Source organism: Hipposideros armiger, unplaced genomic scaffold (assembly GCF_001890085.2).
Source record: "Hipposideros armiger isolate ML-2016 unplaced genomic scaffold, ASM189008v1 scaffold_209, whole genome shotgun sequence".
In the NCBI taxonomy this organism is placed as follows: domain Eukaryota; kingdom Metazoa; phylum Chordata; class Mammalia; order Chiroptera; family Hipposideridae; genus Hipposideros; species Hipposideros armiger.
The window spans coordinates 441413-459985 of NW_017731559.1; the positions used below are offsets into that span (position 1 = coordinate 441413).

The following is an 18573-nucleotide window of genomic DNA, read 5'->3' on the forward strand; positions in this document are numbered from 1 at the left end:
TTATAGAGTAGCAACGAAAATAATTTTATGGTTGGGGGTCACCACAACATGAGGAACTGTATTAAGGGGTTGCGGCATTAGGAAGGTTGAGAACCGCTATTCTAGGCCCTCTTAGTGGACAGAGCTAGGAAAGCTGCTTGTATACATGTACATCTGTATTTATTTCTGTATCTATCTGAAAGGGGTTCCTGGACGCAATTCCCACATGGTGGGGTTAAGGGTAGCTTCCCCACACCAACAAGCAATTGAATTCACCTCAATTCTGACACTATCTATGTACCCAGAAATAGCATCAGATTCCACAGGTAAAGGGCTCAGTCCCACTAGACTGCCCTCCACTTCAGATGCCAGTTGTAAGCCCTGACCAACTGGCTATAAATCAGAGGTTCCTCACACACCCCTCCTTGGGTTCAATTAACTTGCTATAAAGGCTCACAATTCACAATAAAACATTTATTTTCTAGATTACTGATTTATTACAAAGAATATTAAAGGATATGAATAACATCCAAATAAAGAGATACATAGGCGGAGGCCTCTAACAAAGGAGCTTCTGTCCTCATGGAGCTTTGGGGCCCAGCATGATGGCACATGGAAGCTTTCTGGTTCCCCAACTTGGAAGCTCTCCGATAAAGATGGCAACGAGCTGTCCATTTGGGTTTCATGGAGGCTTCTTTACATAGTTATGATTCACTAACTCATTGGCCATTGGCAGTTGATTCAATGTCAAACCCCTTTCCTCGTCCCAGAGGGTGGGACTGAAAGTGCTAGTCCTCTAACTACCTGGTTGGCTCTACTGGCAAACAGCCCCTCTCCCCTTAGGTGGGTCCAAAAGTCACCCCTTTAATGTAACGAGAAACATCATTTTGTTCTCATCACTTAGGAAATTCCAGGGGTTTTGGGAGCTATGAGCCGGGAACTGGGGGTGAAGACCAAATATATTTTGGTCATCTGAATGACCAAATGTATATATTTCTTACAAATCACAATATCACACTGTCTCTATTTTTAAATGACCAACAGCAAAAACCATGACATCATACTTCTGAGTTTATCCAGCACCAATAGACCTGCTTATTTGTAACTTCTTTCTCTGACAATGAGAAACCTGGCTCATTAACTACAATATCTTTACCATGAATATTGTTACATACTCTGATTTTGATACAGTTTTTATCTGATCCAGTAAAATTATAAGCTACATGTTGCATTATATAAAATTGTTCTTAAATATGAATAACAGATCAACTGTATCTGTTATAATGTATGTAGAATTCTGTGTAATCTAAAGGCACCTTTAAGAAATGAATTTTAGAAAGGATTTGAAAATCCAAGTGTGGTATTTCTGACCTGATCTTTGGCTTAATTATGGATTTATTTTATGTTTTGGTTTTGTGACAACAAAGTTATATTCTTAAACAAGTTTAGGCGTTCGGTGGATTTGTTTTGAAATCTTTTTTTTTTTTTTAATAGGTCTTAACTTGCAGAGTCAGTTTAATCTGGAAAATGTCACTGTTTTCAATACCAATGAGCAGGAAAGCACCTTGGGTCAGAAGGTAAGGCTGATATGAAATCTAACGGAACATATTTATAAGTTTGTTATTGAGATAACTCATGTGAATGGGTCTTCTAAAAAATTTTAAACCTTTATTTCCATGATGTGTATTTTGTTAAAAATACAAACAAAATTGAAATATTTAAAATACAAAGTACAGCTACCCCATAATCCAAGTCCCCAAAGATAACCACTCTTAACATTCTCAGTCTATCCTTACAGAACTTTTTGTATGTATATAGCTTTATACCAAAAATGAGGACATATAATACATATTGTTCTGCAATTCACTGTCTTCTTTTAGCAGTATAATATGGATACATTTTTTTGCATCAGATGTTTAGATCTATGTCAGGTTCATGGCTCATGATAAGTCTTTGGATATATCACAATCCACTGTCAGTGGGTATTTAGATAATCTTTAATAGTGAAAATTTGTTAACAGCATTATAGTGAGTAGTATTGTGTATATCATTGCTATATTATGCAAGTGTCTCCTTAGGATAAATTTTGATAAGTGAAATTCTATGTCAGAATATATGCATATTATCAGATTTTGACAGCTGTTGCCCAGTTACTTCTCAAAAAGGCTGCACCTATTTATACTACAACCAGTGGCACTTATAGAATGCTTACCCACTTTGCCACAGCCTCACACCAACCCTGGGAATTATCAGCTTTTAAAAATCTTTGCTTAATTAATGTACTTGAAAAATAAGTCATCTTTAACTTACTTTCCTTGGTTTTTAATGAAGTCAGGAAACTTACTGTATGTTTATTAGGATTTATTTTTCTTCTGATTCAAATCACTGCTGATTTGAAGCAGTGAGGAAGAGAATTGCCTCTTCCTGCCATTTGCCCAATTTACTGTTGAGAATGTTATTGATTTATCTACCATATGTTGATATATTTTTTTTCTCAGTTTATACTTTTTCCTGTAACTTTATTTATGGTGCCTTTGCTGTGTGAAACTTTTAAATTTGGATATAGTATTAACATTTGTTGGTCTTTTGTTTTATTGTTTCTGGCCTTGTGTCATGTTTAAGGCTTCCTCTCCACAAAGTTATATCAGTCCCTTTATTTTTTTCTCGTGCATTTATGATTTTATTTTTTTAACTCTTTAAACCTAGCAGCAACATTGGAGTTTGGACTAAATTTAGTTATAATTTCATTTTTTCCAAATAGCGTACCGGTTATCTTAGAACTATTTGTTAAATAATCCTTTATTTGCTCACCGGTTTTTAAAAGGACGTCAGCTATAATCAACTTTATTTTCAAAGATTGTTTATGATATATCCAAAAGACAATCCTGAGTTGGCAAATTTCAGGACATTCAGCATCTATTCTTCAATTAGGAGCAAGTTATAAAGTTTAAAAAATTAATTAGATAGAACTAATATCTCACTGTATATTATATATATGTAATTTATTTCTTAAAGTGTAATCATTATCAATTTGAAAATGATACTGACTTTGCTTAAGATTTTTCAGAATTTTATCTTTCACCTTTATGAATCCTTTAGGTACTTCTTAGACTATTCCATGTAAACTTACATTGATTTTTTTCAATATAAAGCTGGACACCCAACATATTCTAACGTGTCCTCAGATAATATGTGGGGGTGGGGGAGAATTTCCGTGGTCAAATTAAAGGTGGGGATAAAAAGTACTTAAATTCACTTTAAGAGTTATTTATTGCAGTTTATTAGAGTCCTTAATATGCTAATGATTTTTTCAGTTCTCTAAAAGGTCATTGTATACAAGGTGTGATCGAAAAATATGGTGAATGTTTACATTAAAAAAATATTACTCCTGAGGATGTAATTAAAATTAAGTTAATTAATAACAACAACAACAACAACAAAAAAAAATATATATATATATATATATATATTACAGTAAAAGACACATTGCCATTAATTCCTCTCAAAATACTTCCCCTCGCTTTTAACATACTTATTTCATTGTTCTTGTCATTTTCTGAAGCAGTTCTGGAAGTCCTCTTTCATGGGTGTCTTTACTTCATCCTCCATCATGACAGTGCTCCATGTCACACATCGCTTCTGGTACGGCAATTTCTGTCAAATAAAAACATTATAGTGTGCCCTTATTCACTGGATCTGGCACCATGCAACTTCTGGCTCTTCCCCAAAGTCAAAATGACCATGAAAGAAAAATGTTTTGAATCGATTTGTGATATCAAGTCTGCCATGACAGCTCAACTACAGACACTCACGAAAGAGGACTTCCAGAACTGCTTCAGAAAGTGTCAAGAGCGATGGGATAAGTGTGTTCAAAGCAAGGGGGAGTATTTTGAGGGGGATTAATGGCAATGCATCTTTTACTGTAATAATTTTTTTAATGTAAACTCTCATTGTATTTTTTTATCACACCTCGGATATTTCCAAAATGTACTTTGCCATAGGCCTTTTATTCCCAGAGAGAATCTACTATGTTTGGAGAAATACTGGTTTAAAACTTTTCACATTGTCTTCATTGACTATCTTATATTATTGTCATACTGCTCTTGAGTTCTCAGATCCCTGTCACATGGAATGCCCATTGCTTTAAACTATAGGTCTAGAGAGTTACTAGACATCTTTACAAATGGTTGTCTAACAGTGTGTGTGACATTATTTTAACGTTTACCTTCTACCTAACAACTTCACAACAGACTGTACTTTTTTTTTTAATTTAGCACACTGAAGATAGAGAAGAAGGAATGGACGTAGAAGAAGGTGAAATGGGAGATGATGAAGCTCCAACAACTTGGTAAGGCTTTAGAAGTTCATATTTCTTGATTTCATTTATATTACTTAAAATTATAAATCCTAAATCACTAATGGGCTGTTTCCAAATTGTTGTGGACAGTTCGTTGTTTACACAGCCTGCTTTATATATATTTATAACATTTAAAAAACTAGCTACAAGGCACTCCTCTCATTCTCCCTTCCATGTAGTTTTGTGGGCTCAATGCCTGTGGGTATTGAACTATTTAATGAGGTAGGAGGGATAAGAAACTTCTTTTCTCTCTTTTCCCTTCGTGTCCCCTCCTATTACTATTTATCTCATCCTCTATAATCCTGAGCTTTCTTTCCAAATAATTTCTTCCTAATGCTGGTCCAAAGCAATGAGGAATAGAAAATGAAGGTATGAAGAAACACTTTCACTGGCATTCTTCCAGGTGTCTGAGGTGACAAAAGTTATCATTATCAGTTACAATTGAAAGAACTTCCAAAAGATCAAGAAGAGGTTCCTATATCTGCACAGGGAGATGTGTTCCTGTCATCCCAAATTTCAACAATTCAAATACATATCCCCAAAGAAACATTCACAGTGTGGCTCCAGGCTTAATTCCAATATTTCCTAGTCATATAACCTTGAGCAAACTACTTAACCTTTATGCATCTCAGTTGCAGAGTCTTTAAATGTAGCGGTGCCACCTACCTGCTTCAGTTATTGAGAGGATTAATTGAGATGCTAATCGGAAGTGGTCTATTAAAGCACTTGGTTGTTATCCTTATTATGACTGTAGTTGTTAATGTTTTATGGAGTGATATATGTACAGCACTTAGAACACTGTATTCAGTATCCAATAGCTATTATCTACAATTTTTTTGTTTTTTGTTTTTTAGAGACCTATTTGTTCATGTGCATTATGTATAGAGTAGGCTTTTAGGGTCTGGCCTGCAAAAGGGCATTGGGCCAAATTATTGGGCTCCAAGATAACAGGTCAACTGAGATAAAAACAGCACCAAAGACAAACTGACCAATGCAGTTTTTTCTAGTTAGACCCTGCCTAAGCCTGTGTAGACAATTCAGCTCCATTGGTGATGTTCATAAACTGCTGCAGGAAAATCACTTGAACAGGACTCAGTCAACACTCAACTACCTCTCAGTCTGTCACAATCACTAGTTTTTGAATGGAGTAAGAAATTGTATGAGGAATTACTTTGTGACCAGCTGTATATCACCAGACTTTCTTAGGCACAGCAACTTCTAAAGAACACATTACTCATGTATCTACAATGTGAAGTCTATTTCAGATTTGGCTGAAATACACCAATAAAAATTTTTATATTAAAAATTTTTTCAATGTGTAAAATTCTATAAAATCATCAACTTAACGTTTAAAAAACAGAGTAGTCCTCCGCCTTATCCATGGGGAATGTGTTCTAAGACCTTCCCAGTGGATGCCTGAAACTGCATACAGTACCAAACGTTATATATACTCTTTTTCCTACACACATATACCTGTGTGAAAATTTAATTTATAAATTAGGCACAGTAAGAGATTAACAACAATAACTAATAATAAAAAAACAATTATAACTGTTCTGCAATAAAAGTTATGTAAATGTGGTCTGTTTCTCCCTCTTTGAAAATGTCTTATTGTACTATCTTTATCCTTGGGATGATGTGAGGTGATACAACGGCTGCGTGATGAGATGAAGTGAAGTGAATGACATGGGCATTATGACGTAGCTAGGCTACTGTTGACCTTCTGATAATAAGGGTTACTTAAACACAAGCACTGCTATTCAGCAACAACTTGATAACCAAGATGGCTACTAAGTGACTAATGGGCAGGTAGCCTATACAGGGTGCATGCACTAGACTAAAGGTTGGCAAACTGCAGCTTGCAAGCTACATATGCGGTTCTTGGGGTACATTCCATCTCAAAAGTTTGCCAAACCCTGGAAGAGCCAGTCCTTTTCCTCACAACAATTTAAAAATTATTTGAGAGCCATAAATATATTTTTACATAATCACCATTATATGAATAATATCCTTTAAAAGTTTTATAAATGAAACTATGATAGTTTTATTTTAATTTTCAATTTTACTTCAGAGCCTGCAGCTCACAAGCCGCGGTTTGCTGACCCCTGGCAGCTCTTCCTTCTCAAAAGTTTGCCGACCCCTGCACTAGACAAAGGGATGGTTCTTGTCCTGGGCAGGACGGAGCGCAATGGCGCAAGATTTCATCACACTACTCAAAAACAGCTCGCAGTGTAAAACTTACAAATTGTTTATTTCTGGAATTTTCCATTGAGTATTTTCGGACCATGGTTGAACACAGGTAACTGAAACCATGGAAAGGGAAACCACAAATAAGGGGAGAGAGACTACTGTATGTTTTTTATAGAGTATCTTGGTTAAAAGAGTTATAAAACATTCTATTTTAGATAGTAACTCTTAATTTGTTATAATAAATACTTGCATTTACTTTGTGTGGATAAATACAAAATCCAAAAGTATCTGTGGAGTGGTGAAGGTGGAAGGCAAATTGTAGTAGTTTGAAACATGAAAGGAAGGTAAGGAAGTGGTGAACATTGAATGGAGACAACTCTTTCAAGAAGTTTAGCCATGAAAGAAAAGAGAGAGGGGCAGAATCTGGTGGAGAGAAATAGAACCATCAAGAAAGAGGATTTTTTAAAAATGCATTAGTCCTCAACTGGAAAAATTTCCTAGCAGTAATATATTTATTCTGTGAGGTACCTCAAACACATACCAGGCCAACTACTCGTAAAGATAAGAGGAGAGAGATCAGAAGCCTTTACAGATAGGAGATGATAATTAGCAACTTAGAATAGATTGTTGTTGGTATTAAACATTAAATTAGATATGAGCTTCCCTGCAACTCAGACAAAAAGGGACATACAATGGTTACATAATTCCCATTCTCTAGTTAGAGATAACTTTCCAGTTTTCTTACGAGACAAACTTTCTTGGTACTTCAAGAGGTATTTATCCTTATATGTGGTAACTGAGTTTGTGTGTGTGTGTGTGTGTGTGTGTGTGTGTGTGTGTGAGAGAGAGAGAGAGATATGTGTATTCATGTAAATATACTCTAAAAAGAGTTTTGTTTCCAAAATGTTCATTACATATACAGAACTATACAAATATTGGTTATTGTATTATTTCATGAGTACAAATCATTTGTTCTATATATGGCTGTTTCTTTTTCACATTTTGGGAAATGTATTTTCTGTGGCTTTTTTTTTTTTTAATCCAGGGAAAAACCAGACCAATAATCTTATTGTTGTAGATACTGAAGTTGCTTTGATTATAGAACACTTGATGTTCAGATCATTGTTTTCCTGTTTTCAGGGTGGTTACTAGGGAAGAGTTTAAAAAGAGCAAAAGTTAACGCGTCCATTAGTCTTTTGAGTATTGTTGATTCTTGATAAAACTTTTGGCAGGAGCGAGAATTTTGTCAGTTAAAAATTGTCTATATTCATTATTGATTTGAAGCAAAATTCACATGCTTGAGGTACTGGAAGTTACTGTAGCAAATTTTGCATTTTTTTATCAAAATCAGCAAAGCTTGCTAAATTATTTACTTGACTTTACACATAATGTAAGCCATTGTAAGCATAATTTCAAAGCCTATTTTGTAAAATAAAATGCATGAACTTTGTGACTGCTATTTCCTTGCAGACCAAAGACTTTTTCAATTATTTCCAAGTTCACAGCTTTGTTCCAGTCAGTTAAGTTGTCAGAGTGTGAATGTAAGATATGTGTGTAGATACTCTGTGTGTAGATGGTTATATGTTTTTCTTGAACTGATATGCCAATTGATATAAATGTAAACTAATAAAATTATTCTTTAAATGGATATTTCATGACATTGACTTGAAGTTTGTCCTCTTAACCATATGAATTAAATTTCTGTGGTGAGATTCTTTCTTAGATCACTAATATACCTTTTCAGGCTTCTTGTAGAAAACTGAATTTTACACTAGAAAATTATTTTATACTTTTTTATTCTAACTCTTATTGTATAAAGAAACTAAGGCATCTTTCAGTCTTTTAAACATTCATCCCCCCTCCAAAAACTTTTAAAAAGTACTTTTAAAAAGTATACTCACTTTATTTTACAGTAATCCTTTAAAGGATGATAGTATTGTCCCTGATGTTCCCTAATCATCAGAAAAAGTAATTTTTAATATATCCATCCTAAAAATGAAGAGTGGGAGATTAACTTACTTCCTCTTATTGGCCAGAATAGAGATGGCAGGACTCTTAAGATCATGGTACTGTGTGGATCACTCAGCCTACCTCCTGTTTCCCATATAAAATTTGTCTTACTTGGAATGTTTGTATGGGCATGAAGCTTAAAAAAAATACTATAATTCATAGGTTCAACTTATTAAGGTTTATTTACAAAGAATGGAGTTAGGTAGTACACAATTGTGTTTACAAACAAAATTAGTTTTATAGCAGTGATGCTGAAAATTTTTGTGCTATTTAAGGACATGAAATATTCAGTACCTCAAGCATTTTTGACATGTGGGTAATACTAAAATACTTAATTGGTTTTTTTGAATGATGTAAAGGAGTTTGTTAAAAACAATCTCATAAAAAAGTCTGAAATGTTTAACATTAAAAATTAAAACATTTTATAGTATAATGATTGTTAATCTGAAAATTAAAAGAATGTGTATTGACACTAGATTTGTAACATAGTCAAATCAGAAGTTGAATTAGTAATGCCATAATTAAGACATTAAAGAGGGCTTATTTTTGTAATACTAAGTTGATGTGTACTTAATGTGTTTGTCTCACACTGGGACTTCTCAACTGTGTTGGTTAGGATATCGTGCCTATGGCTTTTAACATAGATTCAAATTAAGATTAGCTTAACAACATAGAAGTTGATTTCCTTCTCATTTAAAAATCTAGAGACAGTTTAGGGCTAATATAGAAGCACTCCTTAGGGAGATTGCCTAGGGACCCATGTTCCCTTTAACTTTTTGTTCCATCATCCTTTGGTGTTTGCGCTTTTTCCTATAGTTCACAATGACTCATCATCACACCTGCATTCTAGCCAGCAGAAAGGGAAAAAGGAAAATAGTAAACATGGCCCAGATAGGTCACATATGACTTCCACTGTCAACTTATTGGCCAGAATTTAATCACATGGCCACACCTTGCTGCAGGAGAGGTTGGGAAATAGTCTTTGATTCTGAATAATCATGTATCCAGCCAAAATTCAGGCTATGGATAAACAGCATCTATTTATTAATTTCCCTTGTAATTATTTATAAAAGTTTATAAGTATTTATGAATGTGCACTTTTCTGCGGAAAGAGACCATAGTTTTCATCGACTTTTTAAAAGGGTTTGTGACCCAAGAAAAGTGAAGAAGAGCAGTTAGATATTTCTAGAAGTACTTAAATGATTTATTAATATTTAATATATCGTTTATTTTATTAGCTCTATTCCAATTGATTACAACCTGTATCGAAAATTCTGGTCACTTCAGGATTACTTCAGGAACCCTGTGCAATGCTATGAGAAGATTTCATGGAAAACTTTTCTCAAGGTGAGTTGCCAATCCCAGACTACCAAAAGCCCAATATTTTATAGCTAATTGCAGAGCCAAAACTTGAATCTTATCCAGCATACTTTTTACTATAATTCTACCTCTTACATTTTTATACTTGTTTCATAATATACGGAAGCTACATTGTAAATTAATATTTAAACAATTTTGTGAAGTAGTTTATAAATGTCTTGATTTAAAAGTTACTAATTACAGCCTTGGTTTTGTTTTTATTTTTTTATATAATATTGTTAACATAAATTGATGAATTTTTTACAGAATACAGCCTGTCTTTACTTTGCACAAAATTTTTTCAGCATTCCTGTTAGAAAAAAGGTCTACAAACTATGGGTTTTGACCAAATCCAGCAAACTACCTGTTTTTGTAAGCGAAGTTACATTGGCACACAACCACACCCATTCCTTTACATATTATCTGTTGATGTTTTGTGCTATAAGAGCAGATTTTAGTACTTGCAACTAAGACCATATGAGCCATATAACCTAAAATACTTTCTGACCCTGTATAGAAAAAATTTGCTAAGCCCTTTTTATAAGAATTCTCTATATTTCTTTTTCTTGACTACTTAAAGATCAGTTGTCCATTTTTAAGGACAAAATCCAAGGTTAATAGATAGCTCTTAAAAGTAGGATAGTGTATGCTCTGTGTTATCTTTAAGTTTTTATTTTATATGCAATATCTTTATTTGGCCACCATCCAAATCCAGATTAAGTGGTTAGTGAGAAATCATCTGGAATTGCCTTTCAACTAGATAGGATTTGACATCATTGTTTTATTTTGTCACAGTCTTTAGCACAAGAACTGCTTGAGAGTTTCCATAGCTGATTAAACAGCTAATGTCACTTGTAAATTTCTGTATACTTGCAAATCATTCCTTTCTGTTTGCCCCTCACACAAGCTGCATAAGAAATGCAGTTTCTTCGGGAGTAGAGAGTTTATTCCTACTCTTACAATACCATGAAATCTCGTATAAAATAGCTTTACCCTCATTTTGCTATCATAATTTTCTTGTTTAATGTGCCTTAAAATATGCATATATTGTTAACTGGGAATAAATTCTAGGTATTTTGATACAGAAAAGCACTAAACAAATTATTGGACAACAATGCCAAATAAAACTAATTGATATGTTTATTTTACAGTATTCTGAAGAAGTTCTAGCTGTTTTTAAGAGTTATAAATTAGACGATACTCAGGCCTCAAGGAAAAAGATGGAAGAATTGAAAACAGGAGGGGAGCATGTATATTTTGCGAAATTTTTAACAAGTGAAAAGGTATAAACCCTTTTTTTTTTTTTATGAAGCATAATAAAAAGTGGTCTCTTATTCTATTTAATTGATATACTTTTAAGTTCAATAGAAATGTTTCTTACCTTTGGTTAAAGCTGATAAATGTTAGTCTGAGAGTCCTATTTCTTTCTTGCACAAGTAAGACTAAAATGATTTCAAAAGTGAAAGAGGTTGTTCTGCAGTGTCTGTTTTATGAACTTATTTTAGAATAAATAAAGTTTAATTTTAAGTATATATGTACGAGGTATGATCAATACAGTGAATGTTTAAATAAAAAAATTTATTACAGTAAAAGACACATTGCCATTAATCCCCCTCAAAGTACTCCCCCTCGCTTTGAACAGACTTATCCCATCGTTCTTGCCACTTTCTGAAGCAGTTCTGGAAGTCCTCTTTCGTGAGTGTCTTTAGTTGTGCTCTTGTGGCTGCCTCGATCTCCTGAATCGATTCAAAACATTTTCCTTTCATGGTCATTTTGATTTTGGGGAAGAGCCAGAAGTTGTATAGTGCCAGATCCAGTGAATAAGGTGGATGAGGACACACCACCTTTATTTAACAGAAATTGCTGTATACCAGAAGCAATGTGTGACATGGAACGTTGTCATGATGGAGGATGATTTATGGCACACTTTAAAACACACATCTAAATGTAGCTCATACCCGACTGACTGCACCAAACAAGTTGAAACTTTTCACACACTGTTACTAAGGTTTGACACGCCGCTTCCCTTATTGAAGATCACTGCCTTTCCTTTGGATGGCACTTAACAATGGCATTCACCACATTTTTTTATCACAACAGAAAGTCTCCTTGTCACACATTGCTTCTGGTACAGCAATTTCTGTCAAAAACATTACAGTGTGTCCTCATCCACCTTACTCACCGGATCTGGCACTGTGAGACTTCTGGCTCTTCCCCAAAGTCAGGAAAAGGAAAATGTTTTGAATCGATTCAGGACATTGAGGCAGCCACGACAGCGCAATTAAAGATACTCATGAAAGAAGACTTCCAGAACTGCTTCAGAAAGCAACAAGAACGATGGGATAAGTGTGTCTGAAGTGAGGGGGAGTATTTTGAGGGGGATTAATGGCAATGTGTCTTTTACTGTAATAAATTTTTTTTAATTTAAACATTCACTGTATTGTTTGATCACACCTCGTATATTTTGAACCTCAAGTTAGTATATACTTTGCATTTATGAAAATATCTTGCAGTTAATTTACTGTCTAGGTACAAATAAGGGGTTTAGGAATTCCCTGTTACTCTTATTTATACAGTTTAATAAGTAAATTTTCAAATATAATGCTAAGGGATTTTCTAAGTTTCTAGTCAACATAGCACATTGAGTCTATCTTTCAATTCACTCCTTTTGCTCCATACACATAGCAATGACAGGTAAAATATAAAAAGAGAAAACCAAAAAGCCAAAGCTGGGCTTCCAGAAACAACATAAATATCTTCATGGACCAGAAATGCAAATAGCAAAACTGAAGTCTCCGCCCTGCTGGACTCTGTATCTTAAGCAGGTGGTGGCACCCAGGAGTTTGACTGCAAATGACAAAGACCAGATACGCTTTGTGTGGGACCAGGGGCCAGAGGCAGATTCAAAGCTTGAAGCCAGAGACTAGGATGGAATTTTACCCACTTTTAAGAAGAAGCTAAGAAAAATATTACCAATCTTCTGCCAAGGACTATGGTTTCATAGGAAGTTGTGGGTCTAGGAATAACAGAGACACATCTTGGTGCCCGTCTGCTTGCTGTGTGACCAGATCTGTGATATCCCTAATATACTCATGAAACAGCTGCTCCAAAAGAGTCATCATAAAACTTTTTCCAGACTTGGCCAGGGGCCCTGGTGGAAGCAAATGCAAAACTACTGGACAGGAAATGGTGTACACAGAGAGAAAGAAAGGAAAATAAACACCCCAAAACTAAAGCCTCTCATTCAAAACTCGGATAAGTTAAAATTCCAAAATCCCTAAAGATACCCGATGCTAAGATCACTATCAAAATCAACTGTTGGAATATACATGTATTTATTCCGGATACACGGCCTGACCAAGACTTTAAAATATCTATGTTTTGGATAATCAGAGAGATCATTGATAATAGAACATCCATTGAGAAATAAGAAATTGTGAAGCTGAAACATTTCAGCAGAAATACAGTTGAATATGACAACTAATTGGGAGTCTTGGAAATTAAAAATATGGTCACTGAAACCAAAGTACAGCACACAGAATTAAAGCATAGATTGGACATGATGTGAATGGAAGATAGTGATGTGATATTCTCCCAGAACATAGCACTGACAGATGTTTTTGGTTAATGTGAAAGAGCTGTTAAGAGCCATGGAGGATAGATTGAGACATTCCAGCATATATCTAATAGAATTTCCAAAGAACAAAATGGAGTGAATGGTGGAAAAACTATTTTGAAAAGGATTGAAGTGTCAAGTTCTCAGATTTAAAGTGTGCTACAACTACAAGTAAGATAAAGAAAGATAAATTCATACTTTAATACATCATACTGTAACTGCAAGGATAAAGAGAGAACCTTAAAAATCACCAAAGGGAAAAAAGACAAATATACTGAAAAGGAATTATTTGACTCTTAGCAGATTTCTAATAGATATCAACATGGATATCAAAAGACAGTGGAGAAATATTTAAGTGCTAAGAAAAAAATAACCATCAACCTAGAATTTTATACCCAGCTAAATGCATTCAAGACTGTGGATGAAATAAAGACATTTTCATTGAAAGACCGGGAAAACACACCACTCTAACAACCTCATTTTGAAAAACTACTAAAGGATGGTCTTCAGGAAGAAGGCAATTGAACCCATAAGAATGGAGTGGGATACAGAAAGCAATGGTGAGCACAAAAATTGAAAAATATGACAGTAAACTTACTATTTGCTAAAAACAAAAGTCACAGTTGATTTTTGAAAATTTAGTAATGTGAAATTTAAACTAGATGACAATAACAGTATGGGAGGGGAAAACAGATGTTTAATGAGTAATTTAGGCATAGACTACAGTTCTTTAAATCTTCAGGAGAAGGAAAGGAATACTGACTAGACTTACATATGTAGCTCTCAAAAGGCAAGAGGTACAGGTTGGAATATAGACTACATTTGAAATCCAACAGATGGCAGAAAGGGGGAAAAAACAAAAAGGGTAGAAATAAGTCCAAATATACCAGAAATAACCATGTAAACAGATGTAATTTACCTCATAAGACAGGTTATCAGATTGGATTTTTTTAACCGAGTTATATTTATTAATTTAAATGAAACAAACATAAAACTCTTTGGTTGAATAAAGAATTCAAAATTTCTATTTTACCCTCTGTAGAAGAGAGGAAGAAAATCCCAAAGCTCTTCTAGCTCAACAAAGAATCTTCCCAAAGAATATATATACCTTTCAGAAAGCTGAGATGTCAATTTAAATAATGTTATTGGTGGCGGGGTGGGGGGAAGGGGAATTACAAAATACAACTAGTAAGACTTGTATACCTTTAGGAGTTAAAGTTTACATTTCTCAGGATGTGGCAGTTATTTTAAGACATACTCTGAGTGTCTTAAAATATTTTTTTCATACAAATGACGTTTCCGAGGACATTTTAATAATAGAAAGCAGCAGGATTATAGATTTTCAGAGAAATCTCTACGTTGGAATGTAAGATCAATGCTTTTGTGTCAGTCTTCATTCATTCACCACTTTATCAGAACCGGCTTTCTGACTAGTGTCTCCTTTACAGATTCTTTGTGAGCTGCCTTTCACCAACAACACAGAGAGCATGAACTTTCAGGGTTAAGAACTGGAATCCATTAGTTATTATTTTGAGAGATGTAAAAGCATCTTTGAGAAACTTGAAACTTTACAATATGGGAAAGAAAAGCACATAGAATTATATATAACAAAGAAAATGTGAGGCGTGTAATATTTTGCATCTTCATTTCTTTGTTGCCTCATAAGCAACAACTCAATCTTAAATTTAGGTCTATATAAGAACCCTACTTGTGTATTCTTTATATTTTCCCAGTGGATTCCAGTATTTATTACTCAGTATCCAAGTGAAAATATTTGTAATTTTAGTACCTATAGCATTAAAAGTATGAACCACTTTATAAGCTTTACTGCTCCACTGAAAGAAGCCTTCCAGCATCTCTATACCTTACGTGCTGTTTTAATCCCAGGATTTCTGAAAAGGCCATCCCACCTAAATATTGGGTTGTCGGAAAAGTCACGATGCATTTTTGCAACAAAAAACATAGAAAAAAATACATCATGACTTTTCTGACAACCCAATATATGCCAGTCTGATGGCACTTCTCAACTTGCTTCTGGCTGTGGGTTTGATAAATCATAAAAATGCTCTGATTTTTCAGGGATATAGGTGCCTTATTCCTTGCCAGTGAAAGCTAGGCTAAGTCAAATCTAAAGCTTTATAATTATTTAGAGCATAATTCTATAGCCCATCATTTCAGTGGTGAGCAGGTTTAGAGAAGCACTCTTGTCATTACAAGGTTAGATCTTTCATCACTCAAACAAAGCATATATCCCTATCTGATGGGAATGTCATTACCCAGCATTGTGTTTTGCTTACATGAATGTGGTCAAAGTTTACTTTAGAAGAGTCAGGAGATGATACATGGCAAGGATGATACAACCTTTATAGTGAGAGACAGGCCAATCAGATGGCAACTACAGATAGGCACAGGTTCTACAAATAAAATAGATGTCTAAGTTATTATGCCTTCTTTCTTAAATACGAAAGTTCCCCTAGAAACACAAGGGTCACTTTTTTTGTGTTGTCTAGGCTATGATTGCAAACATTGATTTCCAGGAATATCAGTTACTAAACATAATACTGAGACATCTGTATTTTATTTTTTAGTTGAAAGAAGTTATTAAAATTAATACATTATTTTCATCAGAAATTATTAGGCAAACTATAGATTATACAGCACTTTTATTCCAAGGAAAAGAAACATTCTAAACCAGCTCAGAAGCCTACTTCACCCTACTTTACTAGGGTTCAAGAGTAAAACAAATTTATAATACATTTACACAAATGCTGTCAGCTTCCTATGCACTAGCTTGTCATTGGTGTACTTGTCTTCCAGGGAAACAGCAGTTGCCTTTTAAATAGCTTTGCATGAAGAAAAATAGACTTAAGAAGCTTAAAACTTACGCGGAAAAGAAAAGAAAAAAAACAAGAAAAATTTAACAAATGGAATATGGAGCATGTAATAATTTGTATCCACAAAGGATATATGCCTAAAATAACTATTCAAAAAGGTTGAAATATTAGGATGGGAAGAGACAGACAAGGCAAATACCAAAAAAAAGAAAGCTACATTAATGCCAAATAAAATAGAATTTAAGGGGCTGGCCGAGTGGCGCACTGGTTAAGAGCTGGCTTGAGATGCCAGCTCTGAGCAGCAGGGCCCCGGTTCGGATCCCACATGAGGGCCAGTGACACTGCGCCCTTCTACAGCTAAGATGCTGAACAGCAGCTCCATCTGGAGCTGGGCTGCCATGAGTTGCTGGCGACAGCTAAGGCTGCAGTGGGCTCCTGTAAGCTACCGTGAGTGGCTGCAGCCAGCGTGAGCAGCTGGAAGCCGGCGTGAGCTGCCGTCCAGTGGTGGGCAACGGATCTGCTTCAACCGGGAAGAGCGCAATGATAATACCAACATGGGCCAGTGAAGCAACGTCCTCCACAACTAGACTGAAGAACAAAAGGACAACAACTTGTCTGTTCCCCTTCCCTGAGTCCACAACGCTGTTCCCCTCCCCCAATTCGCCAAAAAATCTTAAAAAAAAAAAAAGAAATTTAAGGCAAAAAACATAAGTAGGTAAAGGACACTACATATTAAAGAAATGAGCCACCAAGAAGATACCATAAACTTATATGCACTTACCAATATGTCTTCAAAACATATTAAGCAAAAACTTATAAAATTATGAGAAGTTGGCAGATTCACAATTATAGTGGGATATTTTAAAGTGCCTTCATCAAAGACTGATGGATTGAACAGGCTAAAGATTAGTAAGTATATGGAAGATTTGAACAATAAAAAATAATAAGCTCTATTTACTGATGGGTCAAGCAGACCAAGATTAATAAGTATATGGCACATTTGAACAATAAAAGGAATAAGCTTGACATAGTATATGGAAACACATACAATAGAGGTAATACTTTTTTTTTCTTTTTTTAGTATACATGGAACATTTACAAAATTTGACTATGTACTATGTCACAAAGGAAGCCTCAGCAAATCTGAAATATTCCATATCACGCAGAACACATTTTTGGTCACAGTACAATTAAATTACAACTATAAAAAGGATAGTTTAAACAGAGGTGAATGTGTGGAAACATAAAACGCATTCCTCAGATGTTAAAGAGGAAATCACAATGCAAATTCTAAATTGGTTATAAAGTTTTTTTATAACAAAATCGTAAATATATGTCAAATGTGTGGGTTACAAATACAGTGAGCGGTAAAGAGAAAATTACAGCTTTAAATGTATTAATGAAAAATATAAGAAAGTGACAAATTGAGAATTCAATTCAAGAAGCTACAGAATAAACCTCAAGAAAGTAGAAATAATAATAATAATAATAATAATAGCACAAATTAATGTAATAGAACTAAGAAATCATAGATCACATCAGCTAAAAGTTGTTTTTCCAAAAGAAAAACTTCATTAAAATTTTTATAAAAATTTTATAGAGCAGGCCTAACCAGGGAAAAAGTGAAAAGGTACTAATAAATAATATTAGCAATAAAAATGGATGTAATTGAGTATACAGAAATATTTTAAATGTATAAGAAAATGTATTCTGGGCCGGCCGAGTGGCTCAGTTGGTTAAGAGCTCGCTCAAGAGTTTGAGCTCTGAGCAACAGTGGTTCGAGTCCAGCCCGAGCTGAGCAGCCGCTGAGCTGCCAACAGGTAGCAGGATGGCTCAGCTAATTAAAAAAAAAAAGAAAATGTATTCTAAACAACTGCTTATTTTAAGTCTAACAAAATTGTAATTCTATAGAATAATTACCACAATGGACTCACAAAAAAATAGAAAACCTGAATAAACAAATAACTATTAAAGAGGTAGTCAGTAATTAAAATGACACCTTTCAAATGACATCAGGCCCAGAGTTTTTTAGGCACATATCAGTACTTCAAGGAATAGATGGGTTTTTTTTATTGGGGACTCGGGGGAGGGAACAGCATTGGGGAATCGGAAGGGGAACCAGACAAGTTGCTGTCCTTTTGTTCTTCCGTCTAGTTGTGGAGGACGTTGCTTCATTGGCCCATGTTGGTATTGTGATCATTGGGCTCTTCCCGGGTGAGGCAGTCAGT

The 18573-nt window shown here is 34.6% G+C and overlaps 1 protein-coding gene across 1 annotated transcript in view; it reads left to right on the forward strand.

Annotated features, from left to right (window-relative positions):
* Positions 1–18573, forward strand: part of THOC1 (THO complex subunit 1) — a 63305-nt gene that overhangs the window by 19654 nt on the left and 25078 nt on the right. The window contains exons 8-11 of the mRNA XM_019653854.1: positions 1474–1556; positions 4254–4327; positions 9775–9883; positions 11047–11178. Of these exons, the coding sequence (XP_019509399.1) occupies positions 1474–1556; positions 4254–4327; positions 9775–9883; positions 11047–11178 (398 nt within the window). The remainder of the gene's footprint in view (positions 1–1473; positions 1557–4253; positions 4328–9774; positions 9884–11046; positions 11179–18573) is intronic.